Here is a 24048-nt window from a genome sequence, read left to right as displayed (position 1 = left end):
CAGGCCCCGGGGCTGGAGCCGCGCTGTGCTCGCAGCCTTTCCCACCCGGAGCCTGCTGCCTGCACCGAGGCAGAGCTAAATTGGAAAAACACACACAATGACCTCTTGTGGAATGTAGTATGAATATTTGATAGCTCTAATGTAATCATATCCAATCGATACCGGCAGGAATATCTCCCCACCACTCCCTGAGCTCTCACTCTGCCCTGTCCCTTCCTCTCTCTCCCTCTCTCTGCCTCGCTCTCCCTTTCATTAATGCATTCTGCACTTTACATTATTTATTAACTTCCTTCCTTTTTTTTATTTAGAAAAAATAAATTAAATAACCGTGGTTATCTCGGACCCTCCTGCCTCAGGCTTTTGGGCCAGGCAAAAACTTTTCTGACCTCCTGTCCCCTGCTCACCATTTCCTCTGCTGGCACAGAGAGGCTCCCCCATGGCCAGAATGCCCTGACACCTCATCCCTCTCTGTTCCCCAACATCTCTCACCCCCACCTGGGTGCCTGGAAGCCCCCAAATCCCCCAGGAATTTCCACCCATGGCATGAAGATGCCTGAAGCATGGAAGGAGCTCCCTGAGGGGCTGCCAATGCCTTGGAGGGTGAGGGTCTCCAGCCAGGGCAGAGAGGGATCTGCTTCTCTCTCCAGAGGGGCAGAGGATTCCCTGTTGCCTCCAGCTGGCTCTGGAGGAGAAGGGAGAGTCAAGACATGGCAATTCCATGCTCCAGGGTCTCACACATCCAGCTCATGCTTCCCAGGAAAAGCATCTTTTAAGACAGGCATCAGGGCTCTGTTAGAGATGGAGGGGTGACATCAGTGTCCCACCAGCTGCCACTGCTTCCCAAGACACCATGATCCACAGCATCTTCACCAGGAATCATTCTAGGAGGCTGGAAAGAGCGCGAGGATCCAGTCTCAGTGATGGATGTAGGTCCTTTCCCACTGCTAGTATCCCAGACAATTTGAGGGGACAGTGGAATTTCAGCTAGGAAAAGGCTTGAGAAAATCACAGGCGCCTTGGGGACACCACGTCTTCACCCACTGGGGTCAGTTTGAGGGAAGGAAAGGACTCTTCATGCTCAAAGCAAGGCTGAAGGTTTCCTGCTCCCCAGCTTCCAGAGCAATCCCATGCAGGAGCTGCATTTCCCACCCCAGGGCGCAGGGAGGGAAGAGCCACCAGTGTCTCACAGCAAACAGGATGCAGGGCTGGTGAGGACCTGGGGATGGGGACACCTGGGGATGGGGACAGCTCTCCTGACAACCGCCTCAGGGCCCTTGGAGTGCCAGCACTGCCATCCCTGTGTCACCACCGCCCAGCTTCCCCCATGGCCGGGTTTTGCTGACCCAGGGAAATCGATAGCGGCTGTCTCGGCCAGCCCGAGGGGAGGGGACGGGCAGAGAGAGAGAGGGGCTGGGGCAGGGGGAGATGGAGAAGGTGCAGGGGGACCCCAGGGACACGAAGAGAGGCAGCAGAACCGCGTGGTGGGAGGTGTGGATGGAGCAGACCCTGAAGCAGTTGTCTCCCACCCTGGAGGACTCCCCCGAGGGTGCAGCCCCCTCCTCCCGCCCCGGAGAGCCCGGGCTGCTGCCGGAGCCCATGAATCCACAGAGAGCCTGCCTAATGCGGATCACTGAGTGACCCTGCAGAGCCGGCAGGGAGAGGAGGAAGTGTAGGGAAAGAGCTCCAATTAGCAGCACCGAGGCCATATTTTATCCTCTGGAACAGGTCCCGGACCGGCGGGCAGAGAGCCAGGGCAGGGGCTGGGGAGCACCTGGCCAGCACAGAGCTCTGGGACCCCCCGAGCATCCCTGCTCATCCCCAGAAAACCCACCAGAGCCCACCAGTGCCCACCAGTGCCCACCAGCACTCACCAGTGCCCACCAGAGCCCACCAGCACTCACCAAAGCCCACCAGTACCCACCAGAACCCACCAGTGCCCACCAGAGTCCACCAGTCCACACCAGAGCCCACCAGTGCCCACCAGCACTCACCAGTGCTCACCAGTCCCCACCAGTGCCCACCAGAGCCCACCACTGCCCACCAGTGCCCACCACCCTCCTCCACAGGGCTGTCAAGCACATGGGGTTGGGATAATGGAGCCAGAGTTGGGAGACCCCCAGGTGGGTACTGGGACCATGGAAAGGAACAATGACCCCATGCAGAAGGATGGGCATGGAGACACCTCCCTCCTCAGCCACCTGCACTGCCCTCACCAGACCCAGATGCCCATGCTTGTGCTCCAGATCACTGAAGCAATTCCCTTTTCCAAAGAACTGAGGTGCTGAAAGAGGTGAGGGAATTTGCTGCAATCCCTGGAAACTGGGATTGCTACAGACCTGCAAACTGGTCTGTGGCAGAAGATAGAAGCATTGCTGGGATGTGGGAGGAGGTTTGGGAGCCATTCCCGTTTGCCTTGGCTGGGAGCAGTTGGAGTCTCCTGCACAAAGACCATCAGCTGAGGGGTGGGGGGACACCCATCCCCTCCTGTCCTCCCCTAAACAGGGGACACCTGAAGTGGGTCCCCAGGGCCCCTCACTGCTGCAAAGACCATGGAGAGTAAAAGGCTCCATTCCAATGGACAGACAGCCCTATTGCCTTCCTGCTCCAGCATTTCCTACCACGCCTCCCCTCTGGTACCGCCTGCATCCTCATTTACCCCGGAAATCTCCCAGGGACTCATCTCCTGAGCCCACTCAAATGTCCCTCCCAGCCCAGGCACGCTGGGGAATCAGGGGGTCTCTCAATACCCCAGGGAAGATGCTCTTCCCAGAGGAGCCTCATAAGATTCCCGAGCTGATCCCATCAACCCTTGCCTTGAACCACATCCCCCAACAGGGAGCGGGGAACACAAAGCTCGCAACTCCCCCACCTCTCATTGTTTTAGGGGTTTTTCCTGCTAGATTTGGTGAGGGGTTTCCCTCATTTCCCCTCATTTGCCAGCCTTGATGTCATCTCCTCCTCCCAGTCCTAGGTGCCACCTTCAAGGAAGCAGCAGGGGGATACTCGACAAAGGGGGATTTCCAACCATAAAGAACAGGTAATTAAAGGAAAACTATTAACAACAGGGGATTACAACATGAAATTATTAACAACCAATAGTTAGAACTCCAACTTGGCAGCAATTGGTTTAACTTGTGAACTCTGCAACCTTTTAAAAAAATGGACAACTTTTCGACTCATAACAGGTGGAACTCAGCGGCAGCAGAATCTCAGCCAAGCTGTGCTGGGGGCTGGCCTGGCCACATGGTGGAATGAGCACAGCCCAGCCAGTGCCGCAACAGAGCAGGGCCCAGCCCGGCCCAGCCCGGCCTGGCCAGCGCTGCAGTAGAGCAGGGCCCAGCCCGGCCTGGCCCAGCCCGGCCCAGCCTGGCCGGTGCTGCAGCAGAGCAGGGCCCAGCCCGGCCTGGCCCAGCCTGGCCAGCGCTGCAGCAGAGCAGGGCCCAGCCCGGCCTGGCCCAGCCCGGCCCAGCCTGGCCAGTGTTGCAGCAGAGCAGGGCCCAGCCTGGCCAGTGTTGCAGCAGAACAGACCAGCCTGGCCCAGCCTGGCCGGTGCTGCAGCAGAGTAGGGCCCAGTCCAGCCTCGCCCCATCAAGCTGCACAGCAGAGTGTGGCCCAGAGCTTGGCCCAGCATCCAGTTACCTGTTCAAAGGCCAGAAACAAGAGTGTTTTTCCGAAGGTTTGTTCATTTTCAAATGTGATTTCACAGAGGCTTGTCCAGCTTTCTTAAGTGGTTTAACAAGGTGTCAATATTCAAAAGTAGCCAGCTGAGTGGTTCCGCTGGGCCCGGAGGAAGCTGTTGGCAGTCCTCACAGAGAATCACTTCCATACCTGATGCATTTTCTCTTCAACTAAAAACCAAGTTATGTTAAACCACGACACCCACCCCAACATGGTGGTGCATGGACTGGAGCTCCAGGTGGCTGGTCCTGACCTACCTTTGCTGTGGGAATGACACAGAAAGAAGAAAACAACATCTCCTACCCAGAGTTCCCCTCCAAACTGGCTGTGAATTCCTGGTGAGCCATGGCTGTGTGCTGGGGACCTGGGAGCCCACGGAGAACTTCTGATGATCCAAGGGCTATCCAAACCAGGGGACTCATGCTGGTCCCTTGGGCCCAGTGGTGGGTTGCACTTGGGGCATCCCTGGCTTTGCTACTCCAGCATTGCTTCTCCCCAAGGCCAAGCTCCCGCTCCCAGGAATGCATCATGTCACCATGGAAACACAAATGCTTATTTATTTGACATTTATTTGACTTGTTTCGGTCTTTTTAAATTTAATTGAATTCCCCATCTCTCTCTGTATTTTTTTGTTTGGGCTTTTTTTTTTTTTTGGTTATTCGAAGGAAGGAAGGAAGCCCAAACTCGGATGTTTGTTTGTTCTGTCCTGGCTGATGTTCCCTTGGTTGCTCCAGTGGCTGATAAACTGGCAGGGAAGTGGAGTGTGGAGCACGGCAGAGCCTGGGAAAGGCCAGGACCCCACTTCCCCTGGCCTTACGTCACAGTTTCTCTCCTATTATCTTGGCCTGGGGGACGCCTCTGCCAGCTGCCTCTGCTCCCTCTGCTCCCTCTGCTCTTGCCTTTGTCACCAGCTCAGGGGACTGTGCTTGGTGGGACATCCACAAGGAGAACGTCTCCTTGCCACTCAGATTCCCTCTGCCTGCCCTGGTGCCACCTCCAAACTCCTGGCCCAGGGTGCAGCAGGGACCCACAGTTCATCCTGCCTGTGGGGCCAGGGAGAGGGAGAACCCACATGGATCAGAGCTCAGGGTGGGCTGTGCTCCTTTCATGGAACTTCCCCTTCTCCATCCAGGCAGGTTCCACCTGTGATGGCCCTGCCCAGTGATGTCTGAGGCTGTCACAGACCTCAGGCAGGGGAGGAGGGGGTGCTCATTGCTCTGAGCAATGTCAGAACTTATCCATGAGCCATTAGCTTGGGAAGTCTCTCCTTTCTCCAAGCTGGAAGATGTCCCAGAAGAGAGAAATATTTATGGGATATGGGGTATGACACCATGAGCCACCATGGAATAAAGAGATTGAAGTGATGCCTAGATGTGAAGAACAGAATCCAGTGTCCACTAAGACCCTTTTTTACCCCTCACCCTAACCTAAAAAGACATCAGCTAGAAAGAGGACTTTGGATGTCAAACCGAAAAACTGAGAATCTCTTCGTGCTCTCATGAGGACAGAACCCCCAGCTCTGCCTGCAGACCAGTGGATACAGCTGCACTCTTCATCCTCCTCCATGCCACTCCTGGGAGCAGCAGCAGTGTGTGCGCCATCCGTGGGTTCTCCCCACCTGAGCTGATTTTTAATAAAGGCATTAAAAAGGAGAAAGATCTCCTGCCCTATTTATTTCACACCCACAGCCACTGGACAGGGAGAGGGGAAGCTGTCGACACACAGCATGAGTTGTGGGCAGGCCGCTGAAATCCTGACTGCACCTGCTGCCATTGGGAGCCTGGCTCAGGCCGCCCCTCAGCATGGCAGGAGCTGAAATCAACAGCACAAGCAGCTCCAGTACCATCCCAGCAGAGATCACACGGCCATCCACAGCCCAGGTGAGATATCAACCCTTTCAATGCACAGATGAAACTCACAGACATCAATCCTCTCTCAAGTAAGGAAAAGAAGGAGTGAAGACACGTAAAGAAAACAACATGGAGACACCAGGTCAGTAAAGAAGGAGTCAAATCCCAGATGGGAGGAGAATGAGGAGATGCCTTGGGCTGAAATTTTCTTGTAAGGCAACGGTGAAGATATAATTGATACATCTTTTTTTCCTTGTAACTCATGGAATGCACTGGGGGGATGTAGCATTCTAACCATCACTGTGAGCAGAGGCACCTGTGTTGAAGCAAGCAGATGTTGAAGTAGCTGTGATCCAATGAGAAGCTTGAACAGAGAGAAATGAGAGAGATGAAAAACCTTGCCCCAGAAATGGAAAAAGAAAACCTCTGTTCCCAGAGATAAGAGAACTTTTGTTTCTATACTCCAACAGCTCATCCTTAAAATTGAACCCCAATAAGCTGAAATGACCCTTGGCAGTAGTTGTGGGAAAACTACCAAAACCATGGGAGGACTTCATGATTGCAGATTTCTGGGCAGGTGCTATTTGTGAAAATTAAAACTAGGAGAGAACTGTTTCTTGTGGAAAAGTCTCCATGATATGGCAGGAGAGACTCCTCACCCTGGACTGGAGAAAGATTATTTTAAAGGTGGTAACCTGACTGAATATACCAAATTTATCTCTTTACATTGTCAGTGGGAAAAAGAAAGGAAAGTTGGAGGGATGAGAAGTGTTCTGAAGGTTTATTCTGATTTCTAATTATTTTTCTTTTAATTCTGTTAATAAAGTTTTCTTTATATCCTTAAAAAAAAAAAAGAAAAGAAAAGAAAAGAAAAAGGAAAAAACAGAAAGAATAAACTCTGAGTTTGAACTTTCCTGCACATTGGTGACTCTGGGATCCACATGGCAAAATAACTGCATAAATTTAATAAAAGTTTAGAAGTTCAACTTAACCTCAGTTCTGGAGTCGACTGGGTGTCTTGGTTTGAAAAGACAGGTATCTGCTTAAAGAAGGTAGGAGCCCCCCTGAAAAAAAATGGAAAATGTAAACCCCCTCCCTCCAAATTATTAGAATTTTGAAATTAAGGGGCTCTCAGGCACAGATATGGGAATAGGAATAACAGTTCTTTAGTAGGAAAACAAAAACTACAAATGCAATAGTAGAAACAAAAAAACCCAACCCACAGCCAGAGTGAGAGCAGTCCCTGCCCCCTGTGTGTCAGGGCGGTGTCCCAGCCCCATCCCAGGGGGGCTCAGCCCTCCTGCAGTGCCAGCTGTGGCTCTGCTGCAGCAGGGATCCTGCACAAGGGGGGAGTTTTCCTCTGCAGCTCCAGGGCTGCTGCAGATGGGCCTGGGCTCCCTCTGGCCATGCAGGGCAGCAGAAAGCTGCTCCTCTGGCAATGCAGGGGGCTGAGGCTGCTGTGCCGTGCCAGGCCCAGATTGGATCCAGGGAGGAATGCTTGGCTCCTCCCCTGGGCGGAGCATCTCCCCATGGGATGCTGAGATTGGATCAGCCCTGCAGGGACACTCAGTGGCCATGGACAGCAGAGATCTCCTGCAGGGAGAGTTGGTGTGGGAGAGATAAAGCAAACTGCCCAATGAACAGAAGACAACTCCCTCAGCTCTAACAGATGGCAAATAGAATGCACACCCCCAATAACATCTTGCAACCTAAGACATACATGGATACACACCCAGTGTCATGAGTAGTTCACCCTAAAACAAAGTCTCTTTGCAGTATACATTGGATCTCTCCATCTTTTTGCATCACCCACCAGGTACAACTTGGTCCTTGAGTGAAGACAACCCCATGGATGGGATTGTCTTTGCTGGAGGCAGAATTAACCCAAACAGTTTTTCCCAGCATATCACTCATGCATACCACTGGAGCCTTACCTCTATCTGTTGTTCACAAGGGCTTAAACTGGGCAAGGCCTGCTCGATTTGTGGAACCTCAGATGTTCACTCACCGTGTGGCCCTTGCTAAATCAATCTCCCAGTTCTTGAAAGTCCCCCCACCCAGTGCCTTCAAGGTGGTTTTAAGCAGGTCATTGCACCATTCAACCTTCCCAGCCTCTAGGGTATGATAAGGAGTGTGGTACACCCACTCAATGCCATGTTGTCTAGCCCAGCTATTGATAAGGCTATTCTTGAAATGAGTCCTGTTGTTGGACTCAATTCTCTCAGGGGTGCCATCCCTCCAACCATCCAGTGGAGGCTTCCACCATGGTCCGCAGGTGGCACTTGCCTCGGTGTGTCTGGAGCAGTGTGATGTAGTCAATCTGCCAGGCCTTCCCATACTTGTACTTGGACCACCGCCCACCATACCAGAGGGGCTTCACCCACTGGGCCTGCTTGATCTCAGCACATGTCTCACAGTCATGGATAACCTGAGAAATACTGTCCATGGCTAAATCCATCCCTTGGTCTCACGCCCACTTATAGGTGGCATCCCTGCCCTGATGGCCTGAGGTATCATGGGCCCATCGAGCTAGGAATAACTCTCCCTTGTATTCCCAATCTAAGTCTATCTTGGACACCCCTATCTTTGCAGCTTGGTCTACCTGCTCATTGTTTTGGTGCTCCTCATTAGCCTGACTCTTGGGTACATGGGCATCTATGTGACGGACTTTCACAGGTAGCCTCCCTACCCTGGTAGCAATGTCTTTCCACTCATCAGCAGCCCAGATCGGTTTTCCCCTATGCTGCTGGTTGGCCTTTTTCCACCTTTCCAACTAGCCCCACAGAGCATTGGCTACCACTCACAAATTAGTATAAAGGTAGAGCTTTGGCCACTTCTCTCTTTCTTGATCCACCTTGTCCTTCAGTAGCTTGTGCAACCTGTCGTGTGGGGCTCCATATGGCTGCTTTCCACTTCCAGTTCATCCCTACGATGTGACAGGAACCATAAGTGAAAAGAGTGTAGTGTGTTTCCCCTGCTGGTAGATGGTTGTATGGTGGAGTTTCTCCAGCCTTCATCACTTGTTCCTGCTCCTCTTCATCAGTGAGACCAAAGTTTTCACCTTCCAGCCAGTTTGTAATTATCTCCAAAATCCCAGGGCGATTCAGGTTTCCAGTAGGGGTGTGCTACGTGATGAGGGCAATGCATTTGTTTCATGTGGCATCAGTGGCATGGTGGATGGTGGGAACCCTTCCTGCGGACATCCACCCCAGCACTGCTAGTCAGGGTGCCAGGAGGAGTTGTGCTTCCGTGCCAATCACCTCTGAAGCAGCTTGAACTCCTTCATAGGCAGCCAAGATTAGGAAATCTCTTTTTCTCTGTGGGAGTGTAGTTGGCTTTGGACCCTCTGTAACTTCGGCTCCAGAATCCCAGTGGTCGGCCTCAAGTCTCTCCAGGCACCTTCTGCCAAAGGCTCCAGGGCAAGCCATAGTTCCCGGCTGCAGAGTAGAGCATGTTCTTCACCTCTGGTCCCATCCTGACCAGGCCAAGGGCTACTGCATAAGCAATCTCCTGTTTGATCTGGGCAAAGGCTTGTTGCTGTTCAGGGCCCCAGTGGAAATTGTTCTTCTTGCAGGTGACCAGGCAGAAAGGGCACACAATTTGGCTGTGCTCAGGAATGTCCATTCTCCAAAAACCTATGGTGCCTAGGAAAGCTTGTGTTTCCTTCTTGCTGCTTGGTAGAGACATTGCTGTGATCTTGTTGATGACCTCAGTGGGAATCTGACGCCATCCATCTTGCCAATTTACCCCAAGGAACTGGATCTCTCAGGCAGGTCCCTTGACTTCGCTCTTCTTGATGGCTGTCCTGGTTTAGGGCAAATTTGGGAGAAAACCTCCAAAGGGGTTCCCCTAGAAAGCAGATTCAAACAGCTCTTCCCCCAGCTGGTTTGGGAAAATATTTCCTTGGAGAAAAGCGGAAAAAACCTGTTTATTTAACAGGCAAAGCATTCTCCTGCACAAAAAAAAAAATAACATTAAACAATAAAACCTCTTGCTCCTCTGAAGAGATGACCAAATCAGAAAGTCCCCATCTGCAGTAGGACTCCTGAAAGTGGAAGAGCAGCAAGCACCAACTGCCACCTCAACAGTGCCCCACTGGCTTCTGTTTCTTTCTAATAGCAAAGTTAGATCAGGACCAGTCCATGCACCACCATGTTGGGTTGGGTAGGTCAAGGTGGGTCACTCATGCTGGGCGACATTGATCTTTTGCATGGGATTGTGCTGAATACATCATTCATTTTGGGTTGTGTTGGGCCAGTTAGGTTGGGTCATTCCTGTCAGGCTAGATTGAGGTGGGTTTTTCATGTTGGATTACGTTGAACCTTCATGTTATGTTGGGTCATTCATGTTGGTTTTGGCCATTTGTGTTGGGTTGGGACATTCATGTTGGTTTGGAGCATTCGTGTTGGGTTGGGTAATTCATGCTCGGTTGGGCCATTTGTGTTGGGTTGGAGCATTCATGTTGGGTTGGGTCATTTGTGTTGGGTTGGGGCATTCATGTTGGGTTGGGTCACTCATGTTGGGTTGGGGCATCCATGTTGGCTTCCGCTGGATTGGTTGGGTTGGGTTTTGATGGATCATTCATGTCAGGCAGGGGTGAGGTGGGTCATTCATTAAACTGTTCCAACAGCCACAACGATATTTTTCAGAGCTTTTGCCCTACAAACTATTTCCAGGAACATCTCCTTGGCTCAGCCACCCTTGGTTCCTGCTGCTTTTGTGGAAATTGCCACAAGATTTCCTGGAAAACATGAATTCCCTGTCCTAACCTTGTCCAGAAATATCCCCCACACGTAGAGAGAAACCTCCATGTGCCTGCACGTCATCCAAAGCTCTGCTTGACATCAGCACCACCAAGGCCACTTCCAAGAAATCCTGGGGTGGGGAAGGGGGACGGATTTCTTGCACGACTCCACGGAGCAGGCCCAGGGGAGGATGCACCTGTAGGATCTGGAGTCTTTTTCCTCTGCGCGTGGCCACGGGAGCCCCTTGGTGTGAGAGCAGCTGGCAGGGCCTGGCAGGGCCTTTCCCAGGCACAGGGCTAATTCCGTATCCCCTGCCGGATGCGGGATCTCGTCACCAGCACCCTCTGGAGAAGGGAAGAGCATTGTGTGGGCTGTTGCTTTTTTTAAAGCCGTTTGTGACCTCGGGAGCAGGGTTTGAGTGAGGAAGGAGGGGACAAGGGGGAGGGCAGAAAATTCCCAGATCCCAGCTCTCCCTGGGAAATCCCCAGAAAGTTCCCAGGCACTTTCTTTCCCAGCACATGCGTTCCTACGTGCTGAGGCCAAGCAGCAGGTGCATCCCAGAGTGCTGGGCTCCTGGGGGGCACGTGGGCCTCCTCCAAGAGGACCCCAGCACTGCCTGTCCCTGTCCCAGGGGACCCTGTGGGGCACAGGAGTGACCACAAATCCCATTGAGCTCCAGAGACCCCCATGCTCCACACTCGAGGAGAAACAACCCCGTGAGCTCAACCCAGGGGCCACTCCAGTGCTGCTGCACTGCCCATCCCAAGGCAGCCAGTGGGGCACCACGGAAGGGGGATCCCCCTCCCCAGAGCCCCCAGAGCTCCCAGCCCAGCCCTTCAGCTCAGGCACGCTTGGATCCTGTGTGCTCGCATCCATCACTTCCATCGGGAACACGCCTGGATCCCCAGTGAGTCCCTGCTCGTCCGAGGGGCTGTGCCCGGGCACGGAGGGAGCAGGGCCCGGGCTTCCTGCCAGGAAGGACCGAGGGACAGGCGACAGGCGCTGCCCGAGCACGAGGAGCACGAGGGCGCTCATCGCATCCGCTGCCTCCTCCCGGGAGCCGGTACCGGGACAAGATCGCACCCCGGGAAAGGCCTGTGACAAATTCTCATGGAGGCCAGGATGCCTTTGCCGTGAGCTCACCCAGTGACTAACTTGTTTATCTCCCGCGGGAGCTGCACCGAGGTTTTGGGAAGCAGCAGATCCCCGACAGCTCCTCTGCCTGTTCCAGGCGCCGCCCCCACCCCTTTCCTGAAAAACACTCGGAAATCAGGAATCCGCGGTGGCACCAGCGCGTCCCCTCGCTGCCAGGACAGCGACAGCGAGCGACTGCTCTGCCCCCATACCCATGGGCAGGGAACCTGGAAAGAATCAGAACACCTGGATCTTGGAAAACCAGGCGTGGAAATTCCAGCACAGCCCTGGGGAATATCTGCAGTGCTTCGCTGGGGCGGTTTGGTTGCACAGGTACCGGGCAGGCGCCGCTGAGACCTCATCCTGCCCCATTCCCTGCCCAGGGAGGCACCAGCACGGTCAAGCACAGAGCGGGATGTCCCTAGAATGTCCCTGGGATGTCCCCTCTTCCAGGCCAGTTTAGATGCGGCTTGGAGGAACCTGGGATAGTGGAAGGTGTCTCTGCCCATGGCAGGGAGTTGGAACGGGATGAGCTTTAGGGTTTCTTCCAACCCAAACCATTCTGGAATTGTCTGTGTCTGACAGGTTCATCCTAATCCCCAGGTAACCACTCCCAGTGCTCCTGTGTCACCTCGTGTCATCTATTCTCCCCAGTGCCACCTGCCGCTCCCCGTGCCGCGTCTGGAGCTTTTTCTGATCCACCAGCTCAGTCCCTGCGAGTGCTTCGTGCTGCAGAGCAACCCGGAGCTCCAGGGACCGGAGCCACTGCCCCGAGGGTCCCGGCGGGTCCTCCCCGCGCTGCTCCGGGGCATCTCCGGGGCTGGGAACGCCCTCCAGAGGCGGCGGGAGGGCAGGGTCGGGCGGGCTGCGGGGCCGGGGTGGTGGAAGGGGCCGAGGGGCGGCGGGGGTGATGGAAGGGGCCGAGGGGCGGCCGTCGCCACGGCCGGGCCAAGGCAGCCCTCCAGCTGCCTGCCCGGCGCGCACGCCGATTTGGATGAAAATCAGCGCTTAGTAACCCAAAAGGTGATGTGTGTATCCCCGGCACCGCACCGGCTGCAGCGGGGAAGGACGGGGACAGGGACGGGAAAAGGGAGGACAGTGACGGGGAAGGGGTGGGCAGGGACAGGGACGGGACAGAGATGGTAGCAGGGAAATGGGCAGGGACTGGGTGGGACAGGGAAGGGGCAAGGCAGTGGCAGGGACAGGGACGGGTACGGGGACAGGGATGGGGCAAGGCAGGGACAGGGACGGGTACGGGGACGGGGATGGGGCAAGGCAGTGACAAGGACAGGGACAGGGACGGGGACGGGCACAGGGACGGGGCAGCGCCGCGCCTCTCGCTGTCCATGTGCCCGCCTGCCCGCCAGGGGGCAGCACTCCGCAGCACCGCTCCGTGCCCGAGCCCGTCACGGCCGGCGCTGTCCGCGGGCTGGCGGCACCCGCGCGTCCCCGTGAGGCGTGCGCCGCGCTCCATCCCCTTCCCCGAACTCCGTGCCGCCTGCGGCGCTTCGTCCCACGGCCTCCGGACCGGAGCGGCCGCCGGAGCCGCGGCGTCTCCCGGGGCGGCCCCGTCCTGTCCCGGTCCGGTCCCGCTTGCCGCCGACCCCGTCCCGCCGCGGCTCTATGGTTTGCGGGCGCTCTGCCCCGCGTGTCTCTATGGCGGTGGCGGCCCCGCCCCGGGGCGGCCTGAGGCGGCCCCGGCCCCGCTCCCGACCTGGCCCCGCCGCCGCCTGCGGGCTCTGGGGCCCGGCGACGCCGCTCCGAGGCACCGGGGCCGCGCCGGGACAACGGGGAGCGGCCGAGGTGGGTCGGGGTCGCGGTGTCCCCCGGTCCCCTGAGCTCGGAGCGGGGCTGGTCCTGCCCGCGGCGTTCGGGGGCTGCGCTTGGGCCCCCTCGGAGAGGGACCCGTTTGCAGCGTCGCTTTTTTCCTTGTTTTTTCCTCTTTCCAGGGTCACCCACACGCCGCTTCCCTCGGGCAGGAGTGGCCGATGTGGGAAAGCTCCGAGCGGCGCTTTCGGCCTGGTGGGCGCAGGGAGGCGGAGGCGGGGGAAGGAGCGGCGGAGAGCCCGGGGCAGCGGCGCTGACCCTGCGGAACCCCCTCGGCTGAGGCCCTCAGCTGAACCCCTCGGCTGAGCCCCTCCGCCTCAGCCTCTCCGCCATCCCTTCAGCATCCCGAGCCCGCCCGAACCTCGCTCCGCCGTCCCGCAGCTCCGCCCGCCGTTCCAGGGTCCCAGGTAATGCCAGCCCCGGGCTCACACGGGAATTACGGTCCCAGCGAAAGGGAATGAGAGGCTGCAGCTCGTGGGCAGAGCTGTTTTCCATCATTCCCTGGAAAAACACAGCCCCACCCTGCCCGAGAGAGCTGCCTGGCTCCTCTTTGCCCGGGCAGGACTCAGAGCATGGAGTGATTTAGCAATAGGAGTTTATTGGAGTAACTCCTCTGGGGGGTTCTGCCATCAGGGCTGGGTGCTTTGCTGGAAAAACAACAGAATTAGAACTTGTTTCTGTTGAGCTGTGTGGCCTGGGAAGGCTTTGCTTGGGAGAAATGCAAACAGGAGGGTGGAATAGGTTCTGGGAATGGGGCCTGCCATCAGGTGGTCAGTGTGAAACGTGGGGTGAGCAGATAATTCCCTTTGCTTCCAGGAAAATGAAGTAGCTGTGAAGCTGGCAGTGCCTGGGATGTCTTTATTAGCTCCTTAATTTCATTGAAATCCCATGTGGGGAAGGGCTGGAAGAGGAATCTGGTTTCTGACAGCTGAGATCTGATGGAGTTGTCTGCAGGGTGAGGGCAGGAGCTCAGCAGGGAACAGCCAGTCTGCTTTTTGTCTCTGTGGTAATTAATTGTAATTAACCGAGTCAGCTCAGGCTGTTAAACTCTGCCTGTGTCCTGTCCAAGAGGTGCTGCCATCCTGGGGGATCTGGTTTGTCACCTGGGCTTGTGCTCTTGGCTGCTCTGGCTCTGGCAGAGCCCTCAGGGCAGCTCAGCCTTTGCAGAATTTCTCTTTTTCTTGGTGTTCCTTCACTGCAGAGAGAACTGTCAGGTTAAAGGATCCCAGAGGATCAGAAGCCAAATTCCTTTCCCGCACTTTGGACTGTTGTGCTTCTGACAGCTCCCTGTTCCATATGGAACAGAGACCTTGGTTCCAGTCAGGTGCTTCCAGGAGTAAAACCTGAATGAGTGTGAGCAGCTGAATGTTTGAGGTGTTTTTCATAGAAAACACTTTTTTTTGTTTTTTCGGAGGAGCTGGACAAACAGGCTGGAAGGGCTGGAGCAGGGCAGGGAGGGCAGCAGGGTCATCCCATGCCCTGGAGGGTTTGGCTAAAAGCTGGTGAAAGCCTCCAGGTGTGTGGGTTTCTCCTTTCTTAGGTGTTCCCATTGCTGAAACTATTTGGTCACTCATTTTTTCACCATTTCCTTTGCCCTGAATGGGGACTGTGGCTTTTTCTCAGAGAGGTTAAACCCAGTTTTGTGTCCTTTAAATGTTTCTTGTGAGACAAACTGCAGTGTTAGGGTTGAGGTTAAACTCTGTGATTCCCAGCCTTCCTTTCTACTCCTTCCACAGCATCTCCTGTCCTTTCTCTCCAAAGACTGACGGGAATTCCTCGAATCACAATAGATTTGAGATTTCTGCTTTTCCCTCCAGCACTGTTCTCTCCTTCACCCTGTGGGTCCTGTGTCACCCACCATGTGTGCTTATGCACTGAGCATTTAATTTCTGCTCCCTCCTGCCCTTTCCCTTTGAATTCTGAGGGAAATCTTGTCTGGAATTCTCTCATTTCACTGCTGCCCATGTGTATGGACCACTTAAAGCATAAAGGTGAGGTAGCAGGAGGTGCAGGAAGAGAGTTTGCTGTTCATGTAGCTCATCCAGCTGTTAGCTCTGATGAAACAACAAAGATTATAAATCCTCCTTAATCATACAGATTTTTGGGGGTTTAATGCCTCTTAGTTTTAGTATGTCTTGGAAAGATTGAATTTAAGGCTCTCACTGAGCTGCCTGTGGTGTTTTCTTCCAGGAGGAGCAACACGAGATCTCCCTGATTAAGTTTAATTATCTGGGTCACTTCCCATTACCTGTGTTAATTTCCTTCTCAGTTTTGATATTGGGAGAGGAAGAGATCAAAGAAATGTGTGTGTAAGGATCAAACTAAGGCTGGAGGTGGCCCAGGCACAGGCCATGCGCTGATGGATTTGTGGGTGAGCCTTTTCCTGGCATTTTGGGTCCTGGGTGTGTGTGCAGGCAGGATTTCTTGTTTAGATTCCTTGTTTTCTACCCCTCACTGGGATAGTGGATCCAAAAGCCAAACTGGACAGACTTTCCCTCTCTCAGATAAGCTTTGTGAGTTGTTGGTTCAGGGATTTAACTAATTTCTTTAAGATTTTAAAGCTGATAAAAATCAGGGGCAGCTGCTGGGTTTTGTAGCTGTAGGTTTTCTTCTCTTGGTTATGAGATTTGTGTGTCAGGTGAGGCTCATTCCTCTTCCTGTAGCAGATTTTCAGAGCTGGGCAGCAGGAACAGGAACTGGATATCTTGGAAAGGGAGGCTGGAGTGAGGGAGTTTGGTCTCTTCTCCCAGGTAACAAGGGATAGGACAAGAGAAAACACCTTCAAGCTGTGCCAGAGGAGATTTAGACTGAATGTTGGGGAAATTTCTCGTGGAAAGGGCTCCGTGGCTGAAGTGTGTCAGTGTGCCTTCATCTCAAAGCTTCTCTTCAAAAGCATTCCCACTTTTTCTCCCTAGGGATGTCTGCATTCTTTTATCCCTGCTTAACAAGTTGCTGCTGGGAATGTGGCACCTCTGTGGATTTGGTTGTTATCAGCAGCTTTTGAGGTCTCTGCAGAGCAGCAGCAGTTTGGACAGCCAGAGCTCCAGTGCCTGGACTCTCCAGATAAGAAAATGAAGGAAAATCAGAAGTCTAGGATAAGAAATGCTTTCTGAGCCTGTGTCTTATCCAGAGAGACCACATTTCAGTGCACTTCAAAGTGCTGTTAAAATCCTGCTGGGTTTAGACCTGGCCCCCAGAAATTCACAAACATGACAGGCATTTAGACTAAGGAATCATCTCTTAAAACTTGTCAGGTTTTTGCCCTTGCTCTTTGCACTGAAGAGTTGTTACAAATTTCCCTTGGAGAAATCGCCTTCTAACCTCTATCCTAAAATTAATCACAGTGGTTTCTCCTTCGTGCCAGCTGTGTCCTTCACCAGCAGCAGAGATCTTCCTCCTCCTCCTCATTGTTTTGCCTGCTTTTCTAGAACTGGCCTAATTACCAGATTCCTCTGTTATTGCTTCCCTAACCAAGGTCACTTTGCTTCCCCGATTGCTGCAGTTCCATCCAGGAACAGTGAATTCAAACTGGGAATGCTGGAGGGGGGACAAGACCTTCAGAGATGAGGCTTTGCCACTGTTTTGCACAAGATGAGGCTTTGCCACTGTTTTGCATGTTGAACACAGCTGTCTCTCCTGGATTGGCTTTGCCTGGTAAATCACAGAATCATGGAATGGTTTGGGTTGGAAGGGACCTTAAAGCTCATCCCATTCTACCCCCTGCCATGGGCAGGGACACCTTCCATGAGCCCAAGTGGCTCCAAGCCCCAGTGTCCAACGTGGTCTTGGACACTGCCAGGGATCCAGGGGCAGCCACCACTTCTCTGGGCACCCTGTGCCAGGGCCTGCCCACCCTCACAGGATCCTGGTATGTCCTTTGTGTCTCCCCAGGGCTGTGTCCTATTGGGGTTTAGGACGGAGTGCCACATCCAAGTCCCCTTGTCACCTCTCTGCTGACTGGCAGGATGTGGTGCCAGAGGCTGGCGTGGCTGCTCCGGGGCCGGCGTGGGAGCACTGGACATCGCTGGCCGGGGCTGCCCCGGGGCCCTGGGCCTGTCCTGGCTGTCCCTGCACGCTGCCACCCCACGGCCCCAGCGTCCCCCTGCTGTGCCTGGCAGCTGCACCAAGACCATCTCGGTAGGTGTGCTAGGGGAGGGTGCTCCTGCTGTGCCCGGGGACAGCAGGGAGGGATTCCCCCTTGTTCCCTGGAATGATGTGTGCTTTCCTTCTGAAATAGCCTGCAACAGAGGGATGCACACTGGGGGCTGTTTCATGTTCCCTGCTGGAGTTCCCAAAGGGTGGAGCAGCCTTGTCTTCTATGATAAGTGAGGCACTGCTAAATAAGTAATCAGATCCAGGGATTCCTGAACAAAAACTGTCTGAGCGTGCCCTGTCAGGCACCATTTTCTGTGCCATGCTCAGGCTTTCCCTGGCACAGCCCCCTCGGCTCTGGTGTGTGCCCACCTCTGCTGCCCAGCCTTGTTCAGGGTTGGCAGCTGAGGCCAGTGGGATCTCAGTACTCCGAGTCACTTGCAAGCAAAGGGAATTGCTCAGCATTTTACACAGTGGCTCCAAAGCAAAGGAGCCAGGCCTTTGATAAGATCCTCTGCCAGGTCTTCCTCTTGTGACAATTTATGTCAAGGGATACCACTGCATCCCCTGTAACTGGGATGACACGGTGTGGGCTCTGGGCTTCAATTCTTGGCTTTGTTTGTCCTCCCTGTTGCCCCAAAGCCTCCTCTGCTCCCCTCCCTGGCAGAGCTGAGGTACGGCAGCACCGTGATGCGCCTGGATTTCGTGTGGCTGCGGGACCACTGCCGCTCCGCCTCCTGCTACAACGCCAAGACCAGCCAGCGCAGCCTGGACACGGCCAGCGTGGACCTGGCCATCCAGCCCCAGGCCGTGCGGGTGGACGAGACCACACTCTTCCTCACCTGTGAGTCCTGAGCACCTGTGCCCTCCTGTGCCCTCCTGATGGACAGCATTACCCCCAGGTCTGCCTGGCTGGGAAGACACTGAGCCGTGAGCAGGTTTTAGACACTGCTGTCACTGTAAACACAGCTCTGCATCACAGTGGTGTGGGTTTCCTGCCCCCAGCCCTTCTTGTATGTATGCAGTGCCTGGGTTGGTCAAACTCCCCCAGCAGTGCAGGTGGTGAACAGATGGGGCATGGCATGGTTGCTTCTCTTTTCCTTCCCTGTTCTGTGTGAGCAGCTGTCAGCCCTGCTCACCATGCCTGTTCTCTGTCCTTTCTCCTCACTTTCCCAGCTGCTTTCTTCCTTTTATTTGAGGGCTTGACTTCAGGGCTTTGGTTGTCCTTGGACGCCTGTCAACAAAAGCCAAAACCACTGCAGATGCAGCATTTAGCTGGGAATTTGGAGAGGGTTTCAGCAGCTGCCCTGAATTTGGAGTTGTGGCAGCAATGATAACACCTTTAGGACTTGTGGCCTTTCAGGTCATATTTCGGGTGGCAGCAGGGTGCAAAGGACCCATCCCCAGACAGGTGACAAGGGTGAGGCCTGTCCTGGGCTGACAGGTGCCACGATGTCGGGCTGGCCAGTGGGGTTTTGGTGACTCTGCCCTTGTCCCTGTGCCAGGGCCGGATGGACACGTGACACGGTACGGGCTGGAGTGGCTGGCGAGGAACAGCTACGAGGGGCAGAAGCAGCAGGTCATGCACCCCCGCATCCTCTGGAATGCTGAGATCTACCAGCAAGCCCAGGTCCCCTCCACCGACTGCCGGAGCTTCCTGGAGACAGACGAGGGTCTGAAGGAATTCCTGCAGAACTTCTTGTTGTACGGGATTGCTTTCGTGGAGAATGTCCCTCCCACCAAAGAAGACACAGAAATCTTGGCAAAGAGGATCAGCATAATCAGGTATCTGGGCTATCCTGGGATGGATAAACTTGTTTTCTTTCTGTTTGGAAAGCTGCTGCCTCCTTGTCCTGTGTTTTGTGTGGCATGGCCTGGTTTGCAGACAAATGCTCTGGCTGCTCCCCTGGACTGGGATGGAAGATCCTATTGTGGGATCCACTCTTCTTTGTGGAAGAGCTGTGAATCACTCAGCTATTGAGCTGCCCCTAGATCATCCCATGACTTTTGTGACAGTGGGACTGTGCAGAGAGGAGAGACTGAAGGAAGTGGCTGGCTGGGAAGAGCAGGGCTTTGCAAGGAGAGACATTTCCTGTTATGACTTGAGGGGTCGTGAGGGCAGCCTGGCCCTGGGAGCCAGGGAGATCAAAGACCAGTTGGAGCTCTTGCTGGAGAAAAACAGTGAGAGGTGTTGGTGCTGGGTTTGTGTAAAGCACTGCCAGCATGGTATGCCAGGGGCTGGACTCAGGGCTTTATCCAAGCTGTAGAAACAATTTGATTTGCCTGGGAAAAGAGGAATCCCTGTTAATGAACAATCACTCCAAATGGAAACAATGAGCTCCAGGGAATATCCAGCCAGCTTTTGTCTCCAGGCACCCTCCCCCTGTAGCCCCTGAGTGCTGTGTGGCCTTGCCTGGTGTCCCTTCCCTCCTGTGCGTGTTGGAGGAGGATACTGGGAAGAAGAAATGGAATTATTGGGCAACCCTGTGTGGATACAAGTAAGGGCTGGCTGCACTTAGGCACCTCCTTGTGTCACTTCCATGACTGGGGATGATGGTTGGTATGGAAACATCAGTGGTTGTGGAGGGGAAGACTCATCATTACCAGACTTCTGGGGAGGAAAGAGAGGAGCTGAACACCAGAAGAGGGATTAGAAGCACCATCCCTGACAATCTGAATTTTGTGAAGTTGTTCTGCTTTAATGACTCTGGGCGTGGGACAGAGGGGAATAACTCAAATGTAGGGGGGGATGTGCCTTACCCAGACAGTGACCTATGATAACTGCCCATCTCTTTTCCAGGGAGACCATTTATGGCAGGATGTGGTACTTCACCTCTGACTTCTCCCGGGGAGACACAGCCTACACCAAGCTGGCCCTGGACCGGCACACAGACACCACCTACTTCCAGGAGCCCTGTGGGTACGTGCTGCTGCAGGGACACCTTCCACCCTCCCAGGCTGCTCAAAGCCCCATCCAGCCTGTCCTTGGATGCTTCCAGGAATGGAGCAGCCACAGCCTCTTTGGGTTTGGGTTTTGGGTGACACAGCCTTCATCCTGCAGCTCCTGAAGTGCCCAGACTCGTGTCACTAGGTTTGGGATGCAGCATAGGCAGTTTGCTGCCTCCTCACCCAGCAGAACATGTGGGATTGGGTGTGGAGAAGCAGCAGGGACGGGTGGTGCATCCATCCACACCTGGCTGTGTCCTCGGGGAGCACTTGGTGCCCAGGGGATAGGCAGCCAAGGTCACTGCTCTCGGATTCTGTCTCCCTGCAGCATCCAGGTGTTCCACTGCCTGAAGCACGAGGGCACGGGCGGGCGGACGCTGCTGGTGGACGGGTTCCACGCGGCCGAGCAGGTGCTGCACCAGGCCCCAGAGCACTTTGAGCTGCTGGCCAAGGTGCCCCTCAAACACGAGTACGTGGAGAACGTGGGCGGCTGCCACAACCACATGATCGGAGTGGGGCCGGTGCTCAACGTCTACCCCTGGAACAACGAGCTTTACCTCATCAGGTAATGGCCAGGAGGCCTCTGGGGAGGAGAGGGGCATTGTGGTGGTGGTTTTCCAGAACGTTCCATGGGCTGAAAAGCAGTGTATCTTTGATGAGCAGGGATGAAACCACAGGAACACCCTGTATTCCTCCCGCTTTAGAGGAAGCATCAGCACCACTGACACAAAGATGGGTGTCAGTGCTGAACTTTGATTTTTTACTCCTGGTATTCTCCCTTCAGCTCCGAGCTCTCATCTCATTCTATGTGAGATGCAGAAAAATTCAGCCCTTCTCTGGAGAAGTCTCTAGAAACTATCCTGGCACACAGGGAACAGGGAGAGTGCAGAGTGATCCCTTCCAAAGAGAACTTGAACTGATTTTTGAAACTCCAGTTTGCCTCAGTTCTAGAGGTTGTCTGGCACTGCTTTGCACTTTTATTCTAAGCAGCTCTCAGTCTTGCCATGTCCTTCCATGGAAAGCCAGGAAGAACAGGTGTACACTTGATGGCAAACTTCTCTTGCCCTCAGTGCTGTGTTCCCAAAGTTCTGCCCTGGCAGCACAACCTCTCTGGTCACCTCTGCAGCCTCCCTTAAATACCCACTCATCCCACAGGCTCCTGAGGTTCCCTTGGGAGCACCTGGAGCCCTGTTGGGCAATCTCTTGTCTCTCCTCTCCCTGCAGGTACAACAACTACGACCGTGCCGTGATCAACACGGTGCCCCATGACGTGGTGCGCCGCTGGTACCACGCGCACCGCGCCCTCACGGCCGAGCTGCGCCGGCCCCACAACGAGCTCTGGGTCAAGCTGAAGCCAGGCAAGGTGGGACCTGGAGCTGCATCCTCCAGCACTGGTCAGGGTGGGACTGGGAGCTGAATCCCGCGGGTTTGGCACAGGGAGAAGGGCAGGATGCTCCGTGGGTGTGCCGGTGTCTGGGCACTGCCATACCCAGCAGTTTTCCTCGTTCTGGGTGCTCCAGTGTTAACAGTGGTGGCTTCTGCATGTTTTTCTGCTGTCCTAAAGCAGTATGAGCTCCCAGGTGAGGCAGACATGTTTAGTTCAAGCTCTGCCGCAGAGGAAAGTTAGTCTCAGTTTCCAGCCACTGAAATGAGAATCCTCAGGAGCGGAGAGGCCAGAACACTTAGTGTTCAGGCTTTCACTTCTTCCAGAAGAAATTACAGTTCTGAGGTTATGTTTGAGCCCTTACATGGGTAAGTGACACCACAGAGGCAGGTGGCTGGGGCTACCCCATCCCTGGAAGTGTTCAAATCCAGGTTCCATGGGGCTTGGACCAGCCTGGGATAGTGGAAGGTGTCCCTGCCCATGGCAGAGAGTGGAACAAGATGGGCTTTAAGGGTCCTTCCAACCCAAGGATTCTGGGATTCAGTGATAAGTTGGCCACTGTCTATTGCTGATGAACTGTTTCCTCTCCAGCAGAAAGGCAAAGAAACCCCAAAATGTGTTTCTAGGCTGGCTCCATAAAGAGCTGGTGAAAGAGCTGTGCTGGATCCTGTGGAACAGCTGGCTGTAGCCTCACCTGTGCCAGTGTGGAACAGGAGGCTCCTGCCCACTGTGGTGCACCCTTACCTGCTCTTCCAGTGTCCAGGGATCCCCAGGACCTGCCCTGCCAGAGGCTCCTGGCCCTGCCTGCTGTGGTTGCTGTCCTCCTGATGACCTTTTCCCTTTCCTGCAGGTCCTGTTTGTGGATAACTGGCGTGTCCTGCACGGCCGGGAGGCTTTCACCGGCTACCGGCAGCTCTGTGGGTGTTACCTGACGAGGGATGACGTGCTGAACACTGCCCGCCTGCTGGGGCTGCAGGCCTAGCCCGGCCTCCAGAGAGCCAGGCAGCCCCAGCCCCACCTCTGGGAGAGGCAGGACCCTCCCAGTGCCACTGCCAGGAGAGGCAGCCCCCAGACTCACCTCTGCGAGTTGCTGGCAGCCCCCAGTCCCACTTTTGGGAGAGGCCAGAGCCCCTCAGTGCCAGCCCTGGGAGAGGCAGGAGCCCCCAGCCCCACCAGCCCCACTCCACACCAGGCCAGCTGGGCTGGTGCCTCCCCAGGTGCTCCAGGCCCTCTGTGACACTGCAATACCTCAGGCACCTCCACCCTCTCCAAGCAGCTCCCAGGGCCTGCTCAGGCCAGGGGGCAGGTGGAAACCAAAGGTTGTGGTACCATTTTTTGGGATCACACTCTGCCTTTGAGCACAGGCAGCTCTTGCTGTCCGTGCTCCCAGCCTGGCCCTCCCAGCCAGAGTGGCTCAGTTGTGGTTAATCCCACCACAGTAAGTGCTCCTCCAAGCAAGTGCCTTCAGGGTTCACTGTTCGGCCTTTTTTTCCAGCTGCCAGTTTTAGGGGACTTTTAGCAGAGCAGAATGGAAATCTCTGGGATCTTGTCTCTTATCACTGATGAAGCAGCCAAGTTGCCTGAGAGAGGGCCTGGAGAGATCCTGGTGTGCTTTGAGCATTTCTGAGAAGGTTTAGGTTAGAGAAGGAAGAGGGAAGCACCAAGATGTTCATGTTGTGAAGCAGAGATGACAATGTTACATGAGGGATGGAATTCCCACTTTTCCTGGACTTCCAGGACTGCCATGCTGCTGTTCCCTCTGCCAGGTGCACTGCACTTGTGTTGAGGGCAACACTCAGCAGCCCCAGGATTTCTGATAAATTTCCCACCGTGCCTCCTCTTCCATCCTTTCTTAAGGAATTGGTGTTAGGTCATCATCATACTCTCTAGTACATGAAACTCACTCTTTGGGTGTATTTTTTCCCAAAATTCTCCTCCTCTGAATGTAACTCAGAGGTGCCTTTCAGCTCCTGGGATCTGGCAGGCTGAAGTGCCACAGGGTAAGGAACAAAAGCCAATCCTGCTGTTAGACATTTTTCATTCTGCCATATCTTTTGGGGTGTTCCCTCTGCTCTGACCAGACCCTAAAGCCGGGCTGGGCCCCTTCACCCCTGGCTGTGCTGTGTGAGGTGCTCTGTCCTCAGGGCAGGGGCAGTGCAGGTGTACTGCTCTTGTTTAATTCCAAACACTGAATGTAGAGATCGTGGTGCCAAGACAGTCCTGAAATCTGCTCTTGCTGTGGGCTGAGCTCCCTGATGCTCCCAGTGCTCCCTCCCCAGAGCTTCCCATCCCCAGTGAGCCCCTGGAGTCAGCAGGGATCAGAGGGATTTCCAAGCCCAGGCTGGGCAGGTGGTGCCAGGGGAGCTGCCCTCTGTCAGGTGAAGCTCCAATG

The 24048-nt window shown here is 54.8% G+C and overlaps 1 protein-coding gene across 1 annotated transcript; it reads left to right on the top strand.

The window, feature by feature from the left end:
• The first annotated feature begins 13591 nt into the window (after positions 1–13591).
• TMLHE (trimethyllysine hydroxylase, epsilon) lies at positions 13592–23824 on the top strand. Its single transcript, XM_054289628.1, has 8 exons — positions 13592–13641; positions 17126–17371; positions 17994–18170; positions 18832–19111; positions 20127–20246; positions 20601–20837; positions 21497–21635; positions 22507–23824. The coding sequence occupies exons 2-8, from the start codon at positions 17200–17202 to the stop codon at positions 22636–22638; spliced, it is 1257 nt and encodes a 418-aa protein (XP_054145603.1). The 5' UTR covers positions 13592–13641; positions 17126–17199; the 3' UTR covers positions 22639–23824.
• Positions 23825–24048: the final 224 nt, after the last annotated feature.

This window comes from Melozone crissalis, unplaced genomic scaffold (genome assembly GCF_028551555.1).
Source record: "Melozone crissalis strain CALT ecotype California unplaced genomic scaffold, PUWL_Pcris_2 ptg000068l_1, whole genome shotgun sequence".
In the NCBI taxonomy this organism is placed as follows: domain Eukaryota; kingdom Metazoa; phylum Chordata; class Aves; order Passeriformes; family Passerellidae; genus Melozone; species Melozone crissalis.
Note: the sequence above shows the minus strand (reverse complement) of the source record. Positions and strands in the feature narration are given on the sequence as shown.